General features: G+C 42.0%; 1 protein-coding gene across 6 annotated transcripts in view; it reads right to left on the bottom strand.

The window, feature by feature from the left end:
* Nucleotides 1–25,144, bottom strand: part of TOX (thymocyte selection associated high mobility group box) — a 650,413-nt gene that overhangs the window by 453,577 nt on the left and 171,692 nt on the right. For 3 of the 6 annotated variants that reach the window (XM_033933701.1, XM_033933696.1, XM_033933697.1), the window contains exon 2: nucleotides 10,884–10,982. The exons of the other annotated variants lie outside the window; for them this stretch is intronic. Coding sequence is in view for 2 of the 3 variants with exons in the window: in XM_033933696.1 (XP_033789587.1) it covers nucleotides 10,884–10,982 (99 nt within the window). In the remaining variant the exon portion in view is untranslated. The remainder of the gene's footprint in view (nucleotides 1–10,883; nucleotides 10,983–25,144) is intronic. 6 annotated transcript variants of the gene reach the window in all.

The following is a 25,144-nucleotide window of genomic DNA, read 5'->3' as shown; positions in this document are numbered from 1 at the left end:
TTTAGGTGGTATAGAGCCTATATTTCTGGTGCCTATGGCTCAGGGTGACTAAAGTAGGGAAAATCCTGTTATAAATCCTGTGTTTTAGGGTAGCACTGATAGAACCTGCATTTTTGTTTAAAATACTGTGTTTTAGGTGGTATAGAGCCTATATTTCTGGTACCTGTGGCTCAGGGTGACTAAAGTAGGGAAATTCCTGTTATAAATCCTGTGTTTTAGGGTAGCACTGATAGAACCTGCATTTTTGTTTAAAATACTGTGTTTTAGGTGGTATAGAGCCTATATTTCTGGTGCCTATGGCTCAGGGTGACTAAAGTAGGGAAAATCCTGTTATAAATCCTGTGTTTTAGGGTAGCACTGATAGAACCTGCATTTTTGTTTAAACTACTGTGTTTTAGGTGGTATAGAGCCTATATTTCTGGTACCTGTGGCTCAGGGTGACTAAAGTAGGGAAATTCCTGTTATAAATCCTGTGTTTTAGGGTAGCACTGATAGAACCTGCATTTTTGTTTAAAATACTGTGTTTTAGGTGGTATAGAGCCTATATTTCTGGTCACTTCACAACCAATCAAGTCACTTCACAACCAATCAAGATGACCTTTATTCTATGCAATCACTGTGGTGCTTTAATTCCAAGACATACTATTTGGAGGCTTAAGGCTTGCCCCATCTGTCTTCAACTTGCCAGTATTAAGGAGGAGCTCTGCAAACTTAAACAGGAATTGAATACAATTAAAGCAGCTTCCATCACTCCACAAAATCATACCAACTTACCACCTCTACCTCAAAGAATAAAACTGACCATTATTCCATTGTGGATGCACTTCACATTTGTTAATGACATTGTTATAATGTGCTCCTTGTTAGAGCACGCATATTGTTGGCTTTGTATTTCATCTTTTATAAAATCAATAAAACTTTTTGAACTATAAAACAGCCCAGGAATAAATGGGTCACAGTAGGCTCAGGAAGACTGCGACATGTAACACAGAAACATCCACCTTCACTAATATTACCTCTACAGAATTCCTTCGCTCCACTAGTGCACTGCGATACTCAGGAAAACAGAAGGGAGGTGGGACTGGAATCAATGAAGGTAACTCAAGAGAACAAGAGCACCCTAAGTACAAATAAAAAAGCCAAAAACAGAAAACTATTACTGTTGGGGGATTCCATCATCAGAGGCATTAACCTTGGAACACAGGGCGAGGAGACCAAAATAGTGAAATGTCTTCCAGGATCCTCAGCTACCAGGAGTTCCAGGCAAATACTGACTATAATTAAGGAAGAAACTAAGGATTTTAACACTGATGTTGTTATCCATCTGGGAACAAATGACCTGGCCAACAACTCCACACTTGCAGCACAGAAAGCTTTTCGGGAGCTTGGTGAGGGCGTGAAACCTTTTGTAAAGACTTTAGCTTTTTCTGAAATACTGCCTGCATATGGAAAAGGAGAGCAAAGAGTGAAAAACACAGAGGACTTTAATAGATGGCTCAGAGCCTGGTGTCATCAAAAAGGCTTCAGGTACATAGGAGGATGGGGAAATACATGGAAGGACAAGAAGCTATATTGCACTGATGGGCTACATATTACTACAGCAGGAAAAAGAAACCTTGCAGAGAAATTTAGACAATATTTTTCTAGGCATTTAAACTAGAAGGTGGGGGTGGTGTATGTACGAAGGACAATTATAGAGACCACCCCCGGCAAAAGAAAAGATGTGATAGTAGTAAAGGCTGCAACATAAGCAATATCAGCAACTCATTTCTTAGTATTGCAACGGAAAGTGAAACGACACAAAAATCCATACGAAAAAGGAGATTATCGCTGAAAAATAGCTGGAAAGCGATGACCACAAATGCTCGCAGTCTAAGCAACAAAGTTCATGATCTGCAAGCCCTGATATTAGAGGCAGATCTAGATATTGTTGCTATCACAGAGACATGGTTCAGTGAATCACATGGATGGGATGCAAACATACCGGGATATAATCTTTTTAGGAAGGACAGAGATGGTCATAAAGGTAGAGGAGTAGCTCTCTATGTAAAGATCAATATCCAAGCGACCGAAATGCAAGGGACCTGGGGAGAGGAAGAAGCGATATGGATTGCTCTGAAAAGAGAAGATGGAACTTCTTTCTACGTGGGTGTAGTCTACAGACCTCTGACTCAATCGCAGCAAATTGATAAGGATCTGATTGTGGATATCCAAAAGTTTGGAAGGAAAGAGGAGGTTCTGCTGTTGGGAGATTTCAACCTGCCGGATGCGGACTGGAATGTTCCGTCTGCGGAATCGGAAAGAAGTAGGGAGATTGTGGTCGCCTTTCAAGAGGCTCTGCTCAGACAAATGGTGACGGAACCCACAAGGGAAAAAGCGATATTGGATCTGGTCCTCACAAATGGAGAGAGTATCTCTAATGTTCGAGTGGGTGCTCACCTGGGTAGTAGCGATCATCAAACGGTTTGGTTTGATATAACGGCTAAAGTGGAGAGTGGCCGCACGATACTTAAAGTCCTAGATTTCAAACGTACGGACTTTAATGCAATGGGAAAGTACCTGAAGAAAGAGCTGTTAGGATGGGAGGACATAAGAGAAGTGGAAAGACAGTGGTCTAAGCTGAAAGGAGCGATAAAAATGGCTACGGACCTTTATGTGAAGAAAATCAATAAAAACAAGAGAAAAAGGAAGCCGATATGGTTCTCCAACCTAGTGGCTGAGAAAATAAAGGCGAAAGAGTTGGCGTTCATGAAATATAAAAAAACCCAAGAAGAGGAGAGCAGAAAGGACTACAGGGTGAAACTGAAAGAAACCAAGAGAGAGATACGTTTGGCGAAGGCACAGGCGGAAGAACAAATGGCTAAAAATGTAAAAAAGGGAGATAAAAATTTTTTCTGATATATTAGTGAAAGGAGGAAGATAAAAAATGGAATTGCTAGGCTAAAAGATGCTGGGAACAAATATGTGGAGAGTGATGAGGAGAAAGCAAATGTGCTAAACAAATACTTCTGTTCTGTGTTCACAGAAGAAAATCCTGGAGAAGGACCGAGATTGTCTGGCAAAGTTACACGAGAAAATGGAGTAGATTCTGCGCCGTTCACGGAGGAGGGTGTTTATGAGCAACTTGAAAAACTGAAGGTGGACAAAGCGATGGGACCAGACGGGATCCATCCCAGGATACTAAGGGAGCTCAGAGAGGTTCTGGCGAGTCCTATTAAAGACTTGTTCAACAAATCTCTGGAGACGGGAGTGATTCCTGGGGATTGGAGGAGAGCGGATGTGGTCCCTATTCATAAAAGTGGTCACAGGGATGAAGCAGGAAACTACAGGCCGGTGAGCCTCACTTCAGTTGTTGGAAAAATAATGGAAGTATTGCTGAAAGAAAGGATAGTGTATTTCCTTGAATCTAATGGGTTACAGGATCCGAGGCAACATGGCTTTACAAAAGGTAAATCGTGCCAAACGAACCTGATTGAATTTTTTGATTGGGTGACCAGAGAGCTGGATCGAGGACATATGTTAGATGTAATTTACTTGGATTTCAGCAAAGCCTTTGATACAGTTCCTCATAGGAGGCTGTTGAACAAACTTGAAGGGCTGAAGTTAGGACCCAAAGTGGCGAACTGGGTCAGAAACTGGCTGTCGGACAGACGCCAGAGGGTGGTGGTTAATGGAAGTCGCTCGAAGGAAGGAAAGGTGACTAGTGGAGTCCCTCAGGGTTCGGTGCTGGGGCCAATCCTGTTCAATATGTATGTGAGTGACATTGCTGAAGGGTTAGAAGGAAAAGTGTGCCTTTTTGCAGATGATACCAAGATTTGTAACAGAGTAAACACCGAAGAGGGAGTGGAGAATATGAAAAAGGATCTGCAAAAGTTAGAGGAATGGTCTAATGCCTGGCAACTAAAATTCAATGCAAAGAAATGCAGAGTAATGCATTTGGGGATTAATAATAGGAAGGAACCGTATATGCTGGGAGGAGAGAAGCTGATATGCACGGATGGGGAGAGGGACCTTGGGGTGATAGTATCCGAAGATCTAAAGGCGAAAAAACAGTGTGACAAGGCAGTGGCTGCTGCCAGAAGGATTCTGGGCTGTATAAAGAGAGGCGTAGTCAGTAGAAGGAAGAAGGTGTTGATGCCCCTGTACAGGTCATTGGTGAGGCCCCACTTGGAGTATTGTGTTCAGTTTTGGAGACCGTATCTGGCGAAAGACGTAAGAAGACTTGAGGCGGTCCAGAGGAGGGCGACGAAAATGATAGGAGGCTTGCGCCAGAAGACGTATGAGGAGAGACTGGAAGCCCTGAATATGTATACCCTAGAGGAAAGGAGAGACAGGGGAGATATGATTCAGACGTTCAAATACTTAAAGGGTATTAACGTAGAACAAAATATTTTCCAGAGAAAGGAAAATGGTAAAACCAGAGGACATAATTTGAGGTTGAGGGGTGGTAGATTCAGGGGCAATGTTAGGAAATTCTACTTTACGGAGAGGGTGGTGGATGCCTGGAATGCGCTCCCGAGAGAGGTGGTGGAGAGTAAAACTGTGACTGAGTTCAAAGAAGCGTGGGATGAACACAGAAGATTTAGAATCAGAAAATAATATTAAAGATTGAACTAGGCCAGTTACTGGGCAGACTTGTACGGTTTGTGTCTGTGTATGGCCGTTTGGTGGAGGATGGGCAGGGGAGGGCTTCAATGGCTGGGAGGGTGTAGATGGGCTGGAGTAAGTCTTAACAGAGATTTCGGCAGTTGGAACCCAAGCACAGTACCGGGTAAAGCTTTGGATTCTTGCCCAGAAATAGCTAAGAAGAAAAAATTTAAAAAAAAAAAAAAATTTAAATTGAATCAGGTTGGGCAGACTGGATGGACCATCCGGGTCTTTATCTGCCGTCATCTACTATGTTACTATGTAGGGGAAATGCTTTTATTTTTTTTATTTAGTGATTTTACATCTACCTTAATTGTCTGTCCTGTCTGTTCAGGAAAAAATGCATTTGTTTGTTTTTCTCTGGGGGTTGTACTGCTTGCAAAGTCTTGCATCTTAGGGTTTGTTTGTGAATATTAGTACTTTTAGTTTTTGGTCCTACATTTGCATGGGGTTATTTGTTTTCTGGTAGGAATGAATGTTGAAAACCTTTGTGTATTTTAATTTTGTGGTTAACAATTATGTGTTGTTAATACGATTGTATTGTATGTGTGTATATATGAAAAATGGATGGAAAAAATGGTGTTACAATTAGTACTATTATGGAGGCGAGGTTTTGGGTAGAGATGGGTATGACTTAGCCCAGTGTTCTTCAACTGCCGGTCCACAAAATAATTATTTTATTTCCGCCAGTCCATAGGTGTCAAAAGGTTAAAGAACACTGTGATAGATAACCATGTTGGAGGGGGAGGAGGATAGAAATGCTGAAGAAGTGGTAGGGGAGGGAAGGGGAGGAAAGAGAGAAATGCTGGAGATTGTGGGAGAGGAAAGAAATGGTATAAAGGAGGGAGAGTGGAAGAAAAAGAGAAATGCTGGCACAATAGGGGGGAGAGAAGAGAGATGCTGAAAAGCAGGAGGGGAAGGAGAGAAATGCTGGATACTGTGGTAAGGTGGCTGAGAAGGAAGGAGAAAAATTCTAGATATGGGGTGGGAAAGATGAGCAAGATCTGGAAGGGGTGAAATGTTGGACACCATGGGGGAGAGGTTTGAGAGGTAGTGAAGGAGAGACATGATGGGCACTGTGGGGGTGGATGGGGTTTGAGAGGCAAAGAAGAAGATAATTGATGAACACTATGTGGAGGGAGGGGTATTTGAGAGAAAGGGATAGAAAAGCTGGGTGCCATTGAAGGGGGTGGGGTGTGGGATAATACGCAAGGGAAAGGGAGGTTCTGCACATAAAACATGAGTCTTCCCTAACATTATTTAGGGAAAAAAATCAAGACTTTTCTATTCAAGGATGCTTACTACATCTAATCTCTGAGCCTTTTTTCTCCCCTCTGAATAAAATCCGATTCAGGCTATTTACACCAAACGCTTCTTTTGAAGCAAAATATCTCCTTTTGTTTTACCCTCTCCCTTTTCGACATTTTATTTTTTTAACTGGATATATTTTTTTAACACCTCCTATTCCTCCCCTCCTGTCACGTTAGTCCTGTATAGTATCTATGACCCTCTCCCCCATTTTCCCTTGTTGCTTAATTGTCATATGTGGATACTGTTTTTATTGTAAAATGTTTTCATTGATTGTAAAGAGAAGGAGAAAGAAGGTACCAAGCCTCGAAGCAAAGCAAAACCAACAAGAAGAGGCACTGGAGATGTCGAATCCAACTTGAATGGTCAGAAATCCTTTATTTGCACTTTGTATCAAAGTTTAAAACAAGCAAAGTTCCAAAAATTGGGACTTTGGGCTCCTTTTACAAAGGTGTGCTAAGCGTTTTAGCGCACGCACTGGATTAGCGTGCGCTAGCTGAAAATCCTGCTCAAAAGGAGGCGGTAGCGGCAATTTAGCGTGCGCTGCTCCGCGCGTTAAGGCCCTAGCGCGGCTTTGTAAAAGGAGCCCTTTGTCTTTTGGAACTTTGCTTTGATACAAACTGCAAATAAAGGATTTCTGACTATTCAATTGGATTCGACATCTCTAGTGCCTCGTCTTGTTGGTTTTTATTGATTGTAAACCAGTGGTTCTCAACCCTGTCCTGGGGGGTCCCTCAGCCAGTTGGGTGTTCACAATATCCCTAATGAATATGCATAACATACATAACGAATATGCATGATACATATTTGCATCTCTGTCTCCTCTTTTGTATGCAAATCTCTCTCATGTATATTCATTAGGAATATCCTGAAAACCCGACTGGCTGGGGGTCCTCCAGGACAGGGTTAAGAACCACTGTTGAAAACCATCTAGATCAGTGGTCTCAAACACGTGGCCCAGGGGCCATATGCGGCCCGCCAGGTACTATTTTGAGGCCCTCGGTATGTTTGTCATAATCACAAAAGTAAAATAAAACAGTTTCTTGATCTTTTGTCTCTTTAGCCATAAATTACAATATTATTATTAAGACTTAGCCAAAAGGAAAGATTTATAAACTATAAAGAGTTTTATGTCATGCAAAATTGTGATTTCTTTAATAAGACATTAACTATTTTTTTCTGAGGCCTTCCAAGTACCTAGAAACCCAAAATGTGGCCCTGCAAAGGGTTTGAGTTTGAGACCATTGATCTAGATATATTTTGATAGATGGTATATCAAAGAAATAATAAACTTGGAAACATGGGAGGAGCTTGGGTACCCATAACTTTTTTTTTTTTTAAAAAAACAGTGTTTCTTTGCCCCTAGGCAAAAGTATTGGGAAATGGAAAAACTAAACCCGCAAAACTGTGAAGATTTAGCTTTGCTGAGTTCAGGAGGGCAATGAGACGGCTTTGATCTGAAAACAAGAGGATGAGGTCCAGAGCTGAGAAGTAAAAGTTTCAGGAAGGAAAGATCCATAATATCATGTTTAGCAATTCCAGGAGACAGAAATTCTCCAAGCTTATATTATGATGGTTAAATGCTTGTCCGCACAATCTCCACCCAAATATTTTAAAGTTCTGTTGTCTATCTGCTCGCTCCATCTCTTAACAGTGCCTTCTTTAACCAACTGTTACATTATTTCTTTGAAAAACGATGCTATCTCAAGGGTTATTAAATTTAATTTCAGCATTGTTCACGAACTCTCTTCGGGACACTCCAGTGTCATTAGCAGAGGAGCCGCAAGCACTTACAGTAACATTCAGGAAATGGGGAAAAAAGCACAAAAACTGTCCAACATTTCACCCTAAATTTCTCTGAAACAGTCCGGTGGAAACTGTCCTACTGGAATCAGGGAAATTAGGGCAACATTCTTCTTAGGACGATGCAAACCTTCAGAAAGGAAATCTATCCCAAATGAGGTTTTCGCTGAAATAATGACAGCATTTGGTCTGTAAATACATTGAATGTTACACGCCGAAGAAAAATGTCACTTTTCAGAGTTAAACAGCCTTTAAGCCTGCCTAAATATCTTCTGTACTTTTTCCCCACAGCATATCACAAAGGCGGCCTTTCTACATAAGCTTAGCACGTGCTAACGGATATTAGTGCGCACTCAACGCTGCACGTCCTATTTTATACCTATGGGTTACGTGGCACTTAACTCGCTTTAACGTCCAGTAGCACATGCTAGGCTTTAGTGAAATGCAGTAAGTCACATAGTCCTGTTTATACAAACTCAAGAATTCTGCAGACTTGAGGCTTGCATGGCTACAGTTCCGTGCAAAACCCATCCATCTCTGGTGTAAAGATATACAATTCAGTACAACAAAGGAATGGAGGAGAAGAGTAGCCTAATGCTTAATCAGCTGAGTTTGAGTTTTCCTTCAGCTCCTTATGACCCTCAGCAAGTTACTTAACCCTCCATTATCTCAGGTACAAAAATTATCTTAGATTGTGAGTCCATTAGGGACAGAGAAAGCACTTGCCTATACCGTGGCGTAGCAAAGGTAGGGGGCACCTGGCCCCCCGCACTCTCCTCTCCATTGCCCATCAACTTTCCTGCCCCCTATGCTACACTCACGCCCTCCCTCACCCCCTGTACTGTTGTTCTTTAAATTTTAAAAGCTACCAATGATAATATTCAAATTTGGGAAGAATAATTGAAAATTTTACTACTAATCATTTCTATAGCACTGTTAGACATACAGAACACTGTAAACAATATATGTTAAAGGGCGGGACAAACCACTCTGGGTGCCTTCTTGGTGGGGATGCTGGCACCTCTATGACCCCCCTCCCCCATGCCAGGCTCATGCCCTCTCCCCCCCCTCCATATCTCTTTAAATCTTTGCCAGCATGAGCAGTTTCACCAGCCCGCTGCTCGCGCCAGTGTTGGCTTTCCCTCTGATGTCACTTCCAGGCTCCGTGAGCCCGAAGTGATTTCAGAAGGGAGCCAGGCCAGAGACGTTGCTCACACTGGTAAAGATGTAAAGAAGTAGCGGGGGAGGGGGAGAGGGCGTGAGCCTGGTGTAGGGGGGGGGGCAGAGAGGTGCCAGCATCCCCACCATGACGGCGCCCAGAGCGGTTTGCCCCGCCCTTGTACTATGCCATTGTGCATATATTGTGTACAATGTTCTGTATGTCTAATAGTCCTATAGAAATGATTAGTAGTAAAGACTTCAATTATTCTTCCCAAATTTGAATACTCTCATTGGAAGCTTTTGGAAATTTAAAGAACAACAGTGCAACACAGATCTGAAACATGGGCCGCTGCTTTTATGAGTATTTTGGTTAATTCCAATTTGAGCTTCAAAAGCTGCTGGCTGCAGCAATACTGAATATGGAAATTAAAAATACATGCTCAACCCTTCATGCCAGTCCCTCAGATTGATTTAGTGGTCATACATCTGGATCGTAGATGCGCCGACTCAAAGCTTTCCGAGCAAAACAAAAGCTGGGCATTTATTATTTATTATAAACGCTACACACTTATCTCAATAACCTATTCAGATATATCATTGAGTTTCCAAGACGGTCAAAGAAAGCAGGCACAAACCATGCCGGTCTTTTTCAGTTGTCATTTTCTATGTTCCAAACCTTACCATAGGTGTCTTGTCTGTGACCAAAATGTGGAAATGTACTAATAAGTTTTGTGTGTGAAAATTTGCTGTTAGTGAAAGAGATTAATAGTGCTTTTATACCACAATGTACATTAGTGTATCTTGTGAAATAAGACTTTCTATATTCAGGGACCATTTGTGCTAAGCGTTCACATGCAGTTAATACTGGAAAATGGCGTAATGCAAAACACAGTAAAGTATTTTCCCTGGATTTATTTATTTAATTTTATATAGTGTTCTCCCAGGGGAAGCTTAGAATGGTTTACATTAATTTATTCAGGTACTCAAGCATTTTTCCCTGCCTGTCCTGGCGGGCTCACAATCTATCCAATGTACCTGGGGGGATTAAGTGACTTGTCCAGAGTCAGTGTGGATTTGAACCCACAACCTCAAGGTGCTAAGGTTGTGGTTTTAACCACTGTGCCACACTCTCCCCCATACTCAAGCTATAGTGCTCACAGATGTGTGCGCAAATTTGCATGTGCAATTTAATTGAGTAATGAGCCAATTAGCGCCAATGCCGTATACACTGGAAAATAAACTGAGATTTTGGGGTCAAAATAAAAGCCCCAAAATGGGGGTCTTGGTTTATTTTGGGGTCAGCGCTGCCCTGCCCCCTTCCCAAATCTGTTTGCAGGCCTCCACCAGCACCCAACTCAGAGCGTCATTTATGAAATAGTGCTTGGCTTGCATTTTTTTCTTGAGCGCCCAAATGTGGGCATCATTAAATGAATCTAGTCCTTGTGTTAGTCTAATGTAAGAACTGGGACATAACTTGTAACTTTGTATTTGTAACTATGATCTAACTGTATTAACAGTTATACTGATCTACCTGTACCTGTTTCTTAAGATGCTTAAAACTTTACTGTTTGAGTGCACTTAAGTGACATGAGATTGAACACTGAATTCTGCTTCTTTTAAATTTTGTTTTATGTCATTTGCGATGCTGCTGTTACTTTAGGTCCGTATATTTGTTAGGTTGCACTTAAGGCTACTTCATGAAGTGATGTTATGTACAGCCCTGCTACCACCTGTCCGGTAGCAAGGCTGTTGCTTTATTGTTAAGTGATTGAACTTGTGCAGCCTGTTTCCCAATCTGATCCTCCCTGATCAAGGCTTCAAACTGGCAGCAGCTCCCCCCCCAAAAAAAAAAGTAACCCTCCAAATCAACTCCCCCAGCAGAAACCTCCCAGAGCAACCCCACCCCCTAACAAGTGACCCCCCCAAAACAAACCTTGGTCCTCTTCCCCACTCCAAGGACTTACCTGTGAGTTCCCTGGTAGTCTAGTTGGCTGGGAGAAGAGCAATCCACCTCTGCTTCTGCCCCAGTGCTGTTCTGAGTTCAGAATGATGCCGATGTCCCCCTAGAAATAGATAAATGGTACTGCCTTTAGGAGGTCATCAGAGCAATATGACGGCAGAAGAGAAGGAATATTGCTCCCATTGGCTTATTAGACTTCCAGGGTGTACTCTGGGTAAGTCATGGGGGGTAGGGGGTAGAGGGTCAGCATATGGTTCTGGGAGGGTACTTGTGGGACAGGATTACTCTGGGGGCTTTCCACTTTGGGGGATGCTCTGGGGTGAGGTTTTCTGTTGGGGAAGTTGATGTCCGATAGGGTGCTTATTGGGCTGTGAGGCTTGATTGGAAGGATTGGATGGGTGGGTTTAATTAAGGGGCTTGTTTGTGGGTGTAGAATCAAATCAAGGGAGTTGTGATGCAGCCACAGCTTTTTGCTGTCTATTTCTCTTTGCACTGGGGCCTAAGTTACATGTATTTACAGCACTGGTGTACCCACATTATCTGCAAATGCATGTAATGCAAGGTCTGAGCAGTAATGAGGGAATTCTATATATGGTGATGAACATTAGACACACTTAGGGGCCTATGTATAGAATAGTGCATCCTTTTTCACATGGTTCTGAAAAGGGGGTGTGGACATGGAAGGGGCATGGGTGGGTAAGGGGGTGTTCCCCTAAAACGTGTGCAGTGTTAGTTTGTGTGGATCTGTGCCAACTTGTACACCGGGATTTACACTTGGTGTCAGCTGATATAACTCCTCGTGTCAAAGTTGGGAGAGGATCCTGGCACTACACGTTATTCTCTAAAGGGCGTTCACCGCAGAACGCTCATTATAGAATATCTCTCAGTGCTGAATTTTATTTTTTTTTTGGGGGGGGGGCACCGAATTTTAAGCACCATTTGCTAAATCCAGCCCTAAAGGGCTGATTCTATAAGTGGCGCCTAAAACTGCCAGCGCCTAGCAAAATGATATCTGCTACGTGTCAAGCACTTTCAGGCACCATTTAGAGAATCGCGACTATTGTTACCTAATGATGAACTTAGTTTCAATTTATTAAAAATTTATTTGATCGCTTTACATAAAATTTGAAGCGATTTTCAATAAAAGTGGGGAAATGTGTAATCAATTAAAAACATAACAAGACACAAACACGAATCACTTACTGGAACATATGGGAAAAGGGAGAACTACAATTTAAAAATGAAAGGAAGCAAATAAGGATAACAGAAATGGGAGGGGAAGACTTGTATGAAGGCGAGAGAGGATTGATGAGTCAGTGTTGTGGGAGGGAGACCGAATTTAGGAATCGAAGGCATCTTTAAAAAGAAAGCACTTTAAAGATCCCTTGAATTTATCTGTGGTTTTTTTCCTTAGGCGCTGGTAATGTTGGCCAGGGTTTTTAAAGGCCTGAAGTTCCAGCACCTAGGTTCATTTTAGAACCGTGCCTAGCGGCGCTTAGTGACACCTAAGGCCAACTCTGCCCTAAACATGCCTACTTAGGCGTGTGGCATCACTAAGCGCTGTTAGGTGCCCGGGTGTCAGCTGACATTCCTGGGAGGTGTCCAGGTTTTTTTAAATTGTTTTTTTAAATCAGCTTTTAATGGCACAATCAGTTATTGTGACACTTACAGCCGATTAAAACAATTAAGTTAAGCAGCAGTAGGCACGATCTAGGTGCCTGCTGGTACCTAATTGTAGGTAGCCCTTACAGAATTTCCCTTTAAGAGCAAATGATGGGATTGGCCCCTGCATTTAACTCACATTTACTTTAATAAGTGCAAACATTCACAATAGTTCAGTAAACAGATCCCTAATCTGCCAATTAGATGCTCAATTCCCCAATCAAGCAAGATACTCTTGCACTTTCCTAGCAATCTGCTTGAAATATGTTGTCATCTACCTAACAAATTTGTCTAAACTTAAAAGCGATAGCTCAAATAAGTGTTGGTCTTGCCACATGGCTGTCGGTACATTGAGCCACTCATTTTACCAATGTGTCCATTTACAAGACAACTGGCTACGAGTATGGGAAACTATCTCTTCCCTGCTGAATATAAATGAACCTCTTTCCTTGAAGATTATGATAATAGGGCACTATGGACTTCAACAACCAATGGCTGAAGATCACTCGAAGCTATTACAGATTTTATTGTATCTAGCCACAAAAGTAACACTACGACACTGGAAGGATGCCTCATCGGTGGAACACATCACTTGGTGGGACATGGTTTGCATAACTGCCAAAATATGAACATGCCGCTGCTGAAAGATCAACACTCTCACATCTTTCTCTAAAACCTGGGATCCACTTGAATCTTACAGTCGCACGCCTACTTAACTCCTCTTTATACTTAGGGCTCCTTTTACTAAGCTGCGATAGCGTTTTTAGCGCGCGCAGAATTGCCGCATGCGCTAAACCCGTGCTACGCGGCTAGAACTAACGCCAGCTCAATGCTGGCGTTGGCGTCTAGCGTGCGCGGCAATTATGCTATCACAGCTTAATAAAAAGAGCCTTTAATGATACATTTTTCACATATATATATACAGTTTCTGTGTACATCAGCCCTGCTCCCTTTATTGTACCTTCTGGTACTGTTGTACGATTATTGTCTAGGTCAGGGGTAGGCAATTCCGGTCCTCGAGAGCCGGAGCCAGGTCAGGTTTTCAGGATATCCACAATAAATATGCATGAGATAGATTTGCATCTCAAGGAGCAATGCGTGAACATTCATCTCGTAAATATTCATTGTGAATATCCTGAAAACCTGACCTGGCTCCAGCTCTCGAGGACCGGACGAGGTGATGTTGTCACCTAGTTGTTGCTTTCCTTATTTTCTCTACTGTCATGCATATGCTTAATCTGTATATTTGCTATATCATTGCTAGAACTTGCATATGTATGACTTGTTTTACCATAACTAACGTGACCATACGTCCCACTTTGAACTGACGGCAGCCATTCAGTGAGCGGCGCGGGACCAGGCAGGCATGCGAAAAGCTTGCGCCTGCCTTGTGCGCTGCCCTGCTGCTGCCGGAAGACAACAGGGACAGGAGGCAGCTGCCGGGATTAAAAAAAGGTACCGGGGGGGGTGGGAGGGGGGGAGGTCCAAGGTCCTGTCTCATTTTAAGTTCAATATTTTTATTGTTTTTACATAAACAGTACATAAAAAATACATATACTGCGTAATGTGCACAAAATCAAATATTTTCAATAAATGCTCACATTAACCATAACAAATAAAAATTTTTGAACTAAAAAGAAATATGTTGTCATCTACACATTTGATTATTTTACTTATTGCAAGTTAGTTGTCTTGCTTGAATGAAAGTTTGCTACATATAAAAATGAGATAGATATGAGCAGAGGAATAGCCTAATGCTTAGTACACCGGACATTAAACCGAGGCCCAGGTTCAAATCCCACTACGATCTCAACTACGATTTAATCAATTTAGTTTTGCATTCGAACGTTCCACTATCATATGAGGCTATTATTTGTGGAACGACATTACATGTGAAACCCACTCTAGATAAATATAAGAGTCGACTATTTATGATCATGACAGGTATAGCCATTCAATTGATAACGAGTAACTGCAAGAACCCATGGAATGACAGAATAAGTGGAATGACAGAATAAGTTATACTTTTTGGTGGGTGAACGTGTGCACCGAATACAGATATGAAAGAATTAATGCAGAGTGTAGGGGATTCAGTGGTGTATTTAATAAAGTTTGGAGCCCATTGACTAAATTTGTAAAATTATAATAATTTATATTTATCTTATCTTTCCTTTTGTTCATTTGCCTTTACACATCCATGGGGGTTGGGGGGTTGGAGGGAGGGGAATAAATATTGATGGGGACATTTGGGTAACTTTATTCTTCATTTATGCTATATATTATGTTATTATTATTATTATTATATATAGGATAACTGAAAATCTTGAATGATATATGATATATATGTTACCTGTACAGATATTAGTGTAATGTATGTAATACCTACTGTTTGATCATTTGTATGACACTGTTTTAAATTAAAAATCAATAAAGATTTAAAAAGAAGAAAAAAAATCCCACTATGATCTGAAATGGAGAGTAGATGGCATGGATGGGCAGACTAGATAGGCCATATGGTCTTTGTAACTCGTATGTTTTCATGTTTCTATGAAAACTTCAAGAAATTTTGATATTGAGTCAGTCTGAAAAAAATAATGGTCTGTAATAGAAATGCAGTTTTTTGTTCTGAAACAGCCTACATAAACTTGTGTTATATGCCCGCTTTTTGCCAGATTCAAAATTAATGAGATTCTTTGCATGTTTTTTATGCCTCAGAGCAGCTCATTAATTTTAAATTCAAATAAACATTTTTTTGTGTCATAAGAACATAAGAAGTTGCCTCCGCTGAGTCAGACCAGAGGTCCATCTTGCCCAGCGGTCCGCACCCGCGGCGGCCCATCAGGCCTGATTGCCTGATCAGTGTCCCTGAGTAATTTTGTAACTACCCTATAACCTACCTCTACTCCTATCTGTACCCCTCAATCCCTTTGTCTTCCAGGTACCTATCCAAACCTTCTTTGAAGCCCTGTAGCGTGCTCCTGCTTATCACATCCTCCGGTAGCGCGTTCCATGTGATAAGCAGGAGCACGCTACAGGGAAGCAAACTCATAGCAAAATCATTTGTTAGTCAATGCTCTCTTAAGTTGTGGAATTTGTGAATAGTATTGGATTAATAGATGTTTTGGACAAATTGCTAGAGGCTAGGTCCATTAATAGATATTATCCGGGAAGACAGAGGGATTGCTACCTCTTACTTCAGGAAATAAGCAGTAAGGAATGGAAATCTGTCTGCTGCTTTATGGATGCCTGTCCTCTGTATTCAATTAAGTTAGCATTTATGTTATTTTTAGATCTGCTCACTCAATGGTTGAATTATTCTTTGTCATCTGGTTTAATTCCTTCATTTGGATTGGTTATTGTTTTGATTCCTACACCTAAGGATGTTAAATCAGCCAGTGTAGTTCCTTTAGAAGTGGAGAAACGCTTTCGTATTTGCCCTTTTGGAAAATCAATCTAGCTGCCGTATTTTGTAATCATATTCTGCAGTACCAATGTTTAAGGAGTTGCAGTAATCTAGGTATGGGAGAAGGACTGCCTGTACAATTGTTCTGAAGTTGGATTGGCTCAGCAGTGATCTGATTGCTCTCAATTGCCTGAGCCTGATGAAGAATTTCCTGACCAATGTGTTTATTTGTTCCGTGCAAGTGCGATCTGAATTGAGGATCACACCCAGAACCTTTGAGGATCGTTCCAGTTTAAGCGATTCACCAGTCGTCAGCACCAGGCCTGTATAAGATATTGTGTTGTAGTTTCCAAACCATAAGACTTTGGTCTTTAGTTTGTTCAGTTTCAGGAAGTTTGTTGTAGCCAATGCACTGATGTTGTTGATCAGTCGTCCTATGTGTGCTGTGATATCAGCGAAGGTATCCTTAACAGGGGGTTAGTATAAAGATGTCATCTGCATAGGAGAGCACGTGGGTTCGAGGATCTGTGAAATTAAGTATACTATATATTAAACAATAAGGGGCACAGTGGTGAGCCTTGTGGGACAATGCAGGTAGCCTTCCAGGTTTTTGATCTGTCGTTGTCCTTTCTCACCTCATAGGTTCTGGTGGAGAGGAATTCTGTGAATCACTTCAGTACCGTGCCTCCTATGCCTAACTCGCTGAGTTTGTATAGCAGAAGTGAATGGTCCACGGCATTGAAAGCAGCTGAAATGTTGAATTGTAGGAGAACATACTGTGTGTCCTTGCTTAGGTAGGTTTTGGCCTTCGAGGTCAGCTCCAGTAGTAGCGACTCAGTGCTAAAAACTTGACAGTGCTAAAAACTTAATTATTTCATAAACTTGATATATGAATGTTTAATTGTAGTTTAGCTATTATAATATTTTCTACTTTCTAGAAAATCTGATTCAGCTCTCATTTTGTGGAATCTGTTCTAGAACTGTTAAAGAATAGGCAGAATACAAATATTGGTATGACATAATATTCCCATTAGGGTCTGTCAGGGAATTCCAAGTGATGGGGACTGGCCACTACTGGAAACAGGATTTTGGGTCTCATGGGCCATTATTAATTTTTTTATTTATTTATTGGATTTTATAAATCACTTACGCTGGCTTTTACAAAGCCACGGTAGAGGTTTCTACCGTGAGCCAGAGAGGTAAATGCTCTGACACTCATAGAATTCCTGTGAGTGTCGGAGTATATACCTTGCCGGCCCGCAGTAGAAACCTCTACCGTGGCTTTGTGTAAGAAGCCCTTAATCTTCTAGCATGAGCCAGTAAGACGCATCTGATGTTCTTATCCTCTTAAGCAAAGTTATAAGATGTCCCTGATCTCAGACTAGAGGCCTCAACTAAACTGGCTTCAGTAAATTACCTGTCCCTGACTTCAGTGGGTACAGAAGCATAGAACATGAGTCTCTTTCTTCCTGTACTTTGGTGTCGCACAGTGAAATGTCAACATTCACTCCTGTCATCGATCCTTTCATTCCCATGCCAGCTGCCTAACCTGCCCTCTCGCTCTGTCTCATACCAGCCAGCAGCAGAAGGGATGCTTAATACAATGACAACTTATTGTGTCATGGTGATGGGGGGGGGGAGGGGGGAGGTAGAGCCGCATCATGAGAATGGATCCACAAGGCACAGTTAGCTGATGGGCTACAAAATGTTGTTCCTTCTGTACACATGGCAGCAGAAAGATGAGCAGTGTTATTTTCCAACCTCCAACCTGACTAGCAGGAAAACAGATGCACCTGTTCCTCTGTAGTATCTTCTTTCCCTTTCACACAGTTCAGATCAACTTTGATCCACACGGAAGGGAATGAATCAGAGAAGAGGTATGGGTTAGAAACACTTGCGGGAACTACCATTCTGCTCTTGTATAGACCAAGCTGGGGAGGGGGAGGTCTGGAGTGTAGGCAAAGTTAGGAGTAGCAACCTCCACATTAGAGGGGGGATTTTTTTATGGGGGTGTGGTGTGTACAGTTGAATTCTCTAGGACAGAGGAATTTGCATGAAAGACGTATGTATGGTTGGGAGATTTGGGACTGGGAATATTCAGGGTTATTATGTGGTTTGGAGCTATAAAAGTCTGAGGGATATCTGTGAGTACACTGGCCTTAAAGGATTTATGGTCATGGATCATATATTTGAGAGGGTTCTGGAGATTTGTATGGAAGGCTTTGGGAGACTCTAATTTATTTATTTATTTAAAAATTTGTAGCCTGCATATGAAAACAGTTGGGATGAATCTTGTATACCAGGTATGGGAGAGAGGGATTAAAAAAGGTAATTATGCCAGAAGAAAACATGGTTATGCCAGGGGCAAAGAAAGCATGGAGATTTAATGACAGATAAAATCTGATCCTTCATAGATAAAAGATTACCTATCTAACCGTCCAAAACTTTCATTTTCTTTCACACTGTAAACACCATGCTGTCTACCTCAACAACTTCTGGCCATAATGGATCTTCAACTCTTCCTGCCAATATCAACTCCATTTTTGCAAGATTCAAAATGAATCTATGACACATCATCCAATCATTAATTGCAAGCAAATATAATGTCAGTTTATCCTTTAACTCACTTTGCCAATCTGACAGAAGAAAGAAAAATTGTACATTGTCTGTATACAGACGATAACTAACACCTAACTTAAATGCATTACCCAACAATGCCAGCTAAAGATTGAACAAAAGCACAGACAGCACAGAACCTTGCAGTACCCCCTATCTATAGTAAGTTTTGTAGAAATACATCCATTGCTTTTCCCTTGCATAGATCTATCTTGAAAGTAAGAAACAAACCAATCAATGACTGAACATTCTATCCTCATATTAGACAAAGTACCTAATAAAAGCTTAGTATCAGAAAGGTGACCATTTTTTTTTTCATCAAAAGGGGACATCTATTAATTGTCAGTCCCGCCCCCCAATCCCACCCTAGCCCCGCCCCAATCTTGCCTAGTTCCTCCCCCAATTTATTCCATTCCTTTTTCATGTACACATATCTTATTAATTCATAATGGTAACCATAAAATTTTAAAAAACTACAAAGCACACTATACGCATAGAAAATGTTAATTATCATTTATATTTGGGGGGGTTCAAAGATATCAAGGCAGATGACTTAAAAATATGCAATGTCCCTTCAGTAACTATAAAAAAATAGACAAATATAGTGCAAAATATAGACAGCAGATATAAATTCTCAAAACTGACATATTTTGATCACTAAATTGAAAATAAAATCATTTTTCCTACCTTTGCTGTCTGGTGATTTCATGAGTCTCTGGTTGTGTTTCCTTCTGACTGTGCATCCTTTCTTTCATTTCTTTCTGCACTCAGGCCCAACAATTGTCCCTTTCTATTCCCTCCCTCCTTCCTTCCTATGTCCTTAGTGCCCCTAGTGCCTCCTTCCCATGTCCTTAGTGCCCCCAGGGCCTCCTTCCCATGTCCTTGGTGCCCTCAGTGCCTCCTTCCCATGTCCCTAGGGCCCCCAGTACCTCCTTCCTTAGTGCCCCCATTACCTCCTTCCCATGTACCCCTCACTGCCTTCCAGACTTTGTCCCACCCCCACCCCCGAAGCCAGCCTGCCTGCCTACCTCCTTCCCTCCCTGCCGCACAAAAAAAGCCTCCCTTCAGCACCCAATTTAACCCCCCCTCCCCGCCACCGCTGCTGCTGCTCTCCTTCTTACCTCCCTGCTGCTGCTGCTGGCAATCGCCACCCAGATGCCTTCTTCTAGACGTCAACTGCTGCCTGGCTGGCCCGGAACTTCCTCTCTGATGTCAGAACTGACATTGGAAAGAAGGCTTCTGGGCGCAGCAGGGAGGTAAGAAGGAGAACAGCAGCGGCGGCAGACAGGGGGAAGAGGTTAAAATCGGGCGCCCATCTTCCCAGCTGCATGTCCAGCCCCAGTAACCGTTCTGACCAATCAGCACTGAAAGGAATTGAAGCCCTTGTCTCTGCCCTTCTCTCCCTCCCTCCAGCGCTGCAAGAGGCCAGAAAACGAGGGGGGTGGGGTTTGTTGGTTTATTTTTGCGCAGCAAGGAAGGACAGGAAGCAATCGCCTGTCCCGTGTCCCCGTGGCCAGCTTCGGGACGCTGTCCCTGAAAACGGGATATTTCGGCGTCCCGAAGTTGTGTGTGGGGACAAGGGATCCAAAAACAGGACGGTCCCGTTCAAAACGGGACGTATGGTCACCTTAAGTATTAGCCATATCAAAAGCAGATGACGCATCCATTGACATGACACAAAAGATTTCATTTTTATCAATTCCTCTTCTCAACTCATCCATTATGGGAGCCAAAGATTCATCACTACCGGTAACCCCCTGTTTACTAAGGTGCACTATATGTTTAAGCATGCATTTAGCACATGCTAAATATACGCATGCGCTAACTGCTAACGCGTCCATAGACTAACATGCACACATTAGCGTTTAATGCGTGGTTAGCGTGCACTAATATTTAGCATGCGCTAAAACGCTTAGCACACCTTTGTAAAAGGAGCCCTATGTCTGGTTCTAAAGCCATATTGATGACAATCTAATACAAGGGTGCCCAAAAGATTGATCGCAATCGACCAGTAGATCACGAAGGCAACGCGAGTCGATCGCAGAGCCCATCCCGGGCTCCGTGATAGACTCGCATTGCTTTCCGTTTTACCTGCTTCCCGACCTCGTAAAGAGGACGCTGAAGCGCCTGGCTGACCAACCTTCCCTACCCAACGTCAATTCTGACGTCGGAGTGGAAGTTCCGGGCCAGTCAATCGCTGCCTGGCTGGCCTGGAACTTCCACTCTGACGTTAGAATTGACGTCGGGTGGGGAAAGTTGGTTGGCCTAGCGCTTCAGCGTCCTCTTTACGGCGGTTGCCTGTTCCACAATGGTGGCGGCAATGGCTTGGGGGAGGGCAGGGAGACAGAAAGAAAGAAAGGGGGCATGGAGAGAGAAAGTCAGACATACAGAAAGAAAGGGGGCAGGGAGACAGAAAGAAAGACGGACAGAAAGGGGAGGGGGCAGGAAGAGAGGAAGAAAAAGTTGGGGAGGGAATGAGGTCTGGAGGAGAGGAAGCATACAGGAGGCTGAAAGAAGGGAAGAAATACTGGATGCACAGTCAGAAGAAGAAAGTGCAACCAGAGACTCAGGAAATCACCAGACAACAAATGTAGGAAAAATGATTTTATTTTCAATTTAGTGATCAAAATATGTCCGTTTTGAGAATTTATATCTGCTATCTATATTTTGCACTTTGGCCCCCTTTTACTAAACCGCAATAACAGTTTTTATCACAGGGAGCCTATGAGCATTGAGAGCAGTGCAGGGCATTCAGCGCAGCTCCCTGTGCTAAAAACCGTTGTTGCGGTTTAGTAAAAAGGGAGGGGGTATATTTGTCTATTTTTGTATAGTTGTTACTGAGGTAACATTGCATAAAGTCATCTGCCTTGACCTCTTTGAAAAACCGCGGAATATAAATGGTAATTAACATTGTCTCTGCGTACAGTGTGCTTTGTGTTTTTTAAATTTTTATTGTTGGTAGATCATTTTGACTTGGTCATTTAAAAGTAGCTCGCAAGCCCAAAAAGTGTGGGCACCCCTGATCTAATAGGTTCTCTTGTTCCACAAAGTCCTGTAATTGTTTCTGAACCACCTTCTCAATGATTTTCCCCACAAAAGGCAGCACAGCAATTGGTCTGTAATTCTCCAAAATTGACACATCTAAATTATCCTTTTTCAATAATGGTTTAACTGTAGCTGTTTTCAATGCATCAGGCATATTACTGGTCTCCAAAGTTGATTAATAATGTCAGTGAAGGCAAAACTCCCTCACCTGTTTCATTACAGACAAAGACCATGGATTAGCTATCGATCTTGTAGGACGTAGAGAGTGTAAACAGTCAGTGCTTCCTATTTAGGAGGTCCTAAGTCAGGGGTGTCCAATGTCGGTCCTCGAGGGCCGCAATCCAGTCGGGTTTTCAGGATTTCCCCAATGAATATGCATGAGATCTATTAGCATACAATGAAAGCAGTGCATGCAAATAGATCTCATGCATATTCATTGGGGAAATCCTGAAAACCCGACTGGATTGCGGCCCTCGAGGACTAACATTGGACACCCCTGTCCTAAGTGTTCCCATGTTGTTAGCCAAAATACTTCTTAAAAATCAATAATGCACAGGTTAGTTTCCATAAATTACGAACATAAGAATAGCCTTACTGGATCACACCAAAGGTCCATCTAGCCCAGTAGGCCATCTTCACGGTGGCCAATCCAGGTCACTAGTACCTGGCAAAAACCTGAATAGTTGGATCATTCCATTCTACTGACCAGAGCAAGCAGTGGCTTCCCCGATGTCTGTCTCAATAACAGATGATGGACTTTTCCTCCAGGAAATTGTCCAAACCATGGATACTCCATGAAACAGCTGAAACTATATCAAAGGCACTGACTTACTAAGCCTATTGATGCAAAACATTTTCCATTTAGGTGCTGGAGTCAACTATTGTGGCTCAAAATAAAATGTTTACTTCCCTCTCTTTGCACAGTTCTGCCTAGATACACTGATATGTCACTTCCTGCTTGGCACCATGGGACAATAACTTTGCACTTTGTTCCAGTAAACTAACCAGCATGTACAAGATAGGAAAAGCCTAAAGTAATGTACTGTAGGGGAATTTACTTTTACTCAGTAGTAGAAAATATTTTGCTGAAGGGTACGGTCAATCAAAATGAATGTTTGAATTTTCAAACTGGTTTAATTGTTCATTACTTTAAATTTTTTTTAAAAAAAAATAAGTATCCAGTATTACAATTGAATTCCATATTCACATATGAATTAGTGACAGGTCAGTTGATAAAACTTTCACATCTTCCTCCCTTTCTGGACAAACTCCTCATCCCTTTCTGCCCCTCTCGGACTCTTAGATCAGCAGATCAGAACCTACTATCTATTAAAGAATTTTATTACACTAGGAAATCCAATTTCTCCATTGTCACCCCAACTTTATGAAATGCCTTACCTCCCCAACTTCGCCATGAAAATCTCCTAGATAAATTCAAGATTAAACTAAAAACGTTTTTATTTCAAGATGCATTCCACAGCTCCTAAACTTCTTATTGCCAAGACTACCAACTGCTTTTAAGACCCAATCCCTAATGTATTATCCCTCTCCCTCTCTCTCCTTTCTAACCCTAGGAATTTTTTTTTCTTTTTTCTCTTTAACAATGTAACTTTACCCCCACCTTTCTTCTTCAATCCCCACTCTCATGTATGTCTTTGTAAAACGTCTACAATGTTCACTTTTCTCCCTTTTATAAGCATTATTTTAATTCTTTATTTTATCATAGTGTTGTAAACCAGCTAGATATTTGTTGATGGTCGGTATATTAAAACTAATAAAACTTGAAACTATAATATCCCTCAACATTAGTGAAAAAGTCTTATATAAAGGCCATATTCAATGTACTTTGAATCTTTTAAAATACTGTTTATGACAAATGAGATTCATATGCATAAAAGTAATGATGAATCAGGCGTGTACAGCATTGCTGATCCTGTGGCGAGCCTTCTTGGTGGAACCTTATAAGGTGGCCACACAACCAGCCACGCTTTCCATAGGCAAGTGAAATCCTTAAAATCCTAACCAGAAGGAAGGCTATGTAATCCGAGGCTGTTCTTAGAGTTGTTTACAGTAAGGCAGTGTTCCAATACAGCCAAGTTTCACAGACTCGTTCTTCATTGGTTTAAATGTGTGACAGCATGAAATATTTAAAGACCTTGAGAAACTTTATACACTTGGAATGTGCATCATTATGGTCAGTCATTGTACTAATACAAAATACGTAGCACACATTAAGGATAATTCAACAAAGTGCCATGAATATACTTACTTGGACCCTTTTCTGTAAAGGAAAGTAAGCATCTACTTTTCTTTATAGAGTTCCAGCATAACAGGCCGAATACATATATGTCTAGATTTTAGGCACAGGTTCATAAATGCTAGCACCTAGATTATGAAAGCACTTATATAATAGACTACTTTACTTATAATCTATCATGTTTAAATAATGCTACATACTATATACAGAATAGCACATAGCCAGAACAAATTTAAGTAAGTTGATGTTCACATATGAGCACAAATGAGTAAACTATTGGCATTTACACCCATTATGTGGGATGTAAGGGTTCACGTGCTAATCAAGTGTCAATCTGCAAACGGTAATGTAGCTGCACTAACCGATTAGTGTAGAATATGCCCACTCTCCACCCCAACCACACTCCCAGGTTTTAGTGCGCCTACATGCACAAATTAACATGAGATGCCCAAGCGTGCCCACAGTAAGCCTTTTTTGCTTAGTACAAGGATCCCCGAGGGCTTGATTCTATAAACGGCACCTAACTGCCCCTAACTTGTAGAGCGGTTGTCAATCAACTGCTAGGTGTCTTTTATAGAATCAAGCCTAGTAGCATCTAGGGATCTGTAGGCGTCATTGAGGTATGCGCAGGGCAGGATTAACCAATAGGCCAAGTAGGCACGAAATGGTCAGGGGGACCCGATGAAGGAGGGCATCAACATTGTTTTTTTCAAACAGCGATGGGCCCCTCCAGCATCGATCGCCGATGAAGGAGGGCATCAACATTGTTTTTTTCCAATCGGCGATGGGCCCCTCCCAATCGGCAACGCCCCCCCCCATCAAAGGAAAGTAAGACAATCAAGCTACACGGGTAAGAAAGGCAAGGGGAACTGTAATTTTGCAAGCGGTGCTGCTTGTCCAAAGCTTCCCTCTGATGCAGCTTCCTGTTTCTGCCTGGGTGCATGATGGGGTGGGGCGGGGCCGAGGGCCCAGTGTACTTGTGTGCTTAGGGGCCCTCGACGAATTCATCCTGCCCTGGGTACGCGCCTTTTTTACCTGGCCTAATTTGCCGATGCCTAACTCAAATGCCTAGAGACGCCTAAGGACACCTAGGCATGATTCTATAAAGGACACCTAGCAGTTGACTGACAGCCATGTGGACCGGTGTCTACAAGTTAAGCACAGTTAGGCACCATTTATAGAATCAGGATCTTTTTACTAAGCTGTAGTAAGCACTATGCCCAAATTTGGGTGCCTAAGTGTATGTCTCCTTAAGGAACTAGAGTCGGAAGAAAGAGAGAGG

The sequence above is a fragment of the Geotrypetes seraphini genome, chromosome 2 (genome assembly GCF_902459505.1).
Source record: "Geotrypetes seraphini chromosome 2, aGeoSer1.1, whole genome shotgun sequence".
Classification (NCBI taxonomy): Eukaryota; Metazoa; Chordata; class Amphibia; order Gymnophiona; family Dermophiidae; genus Geotrypetes; species Geotrypetes seraphini.
The sequence above is the reverse complement of the archived record's forward strand: the minus strand, read 5'-3'. Positions and strand labels throughout refer to the sequence as shown.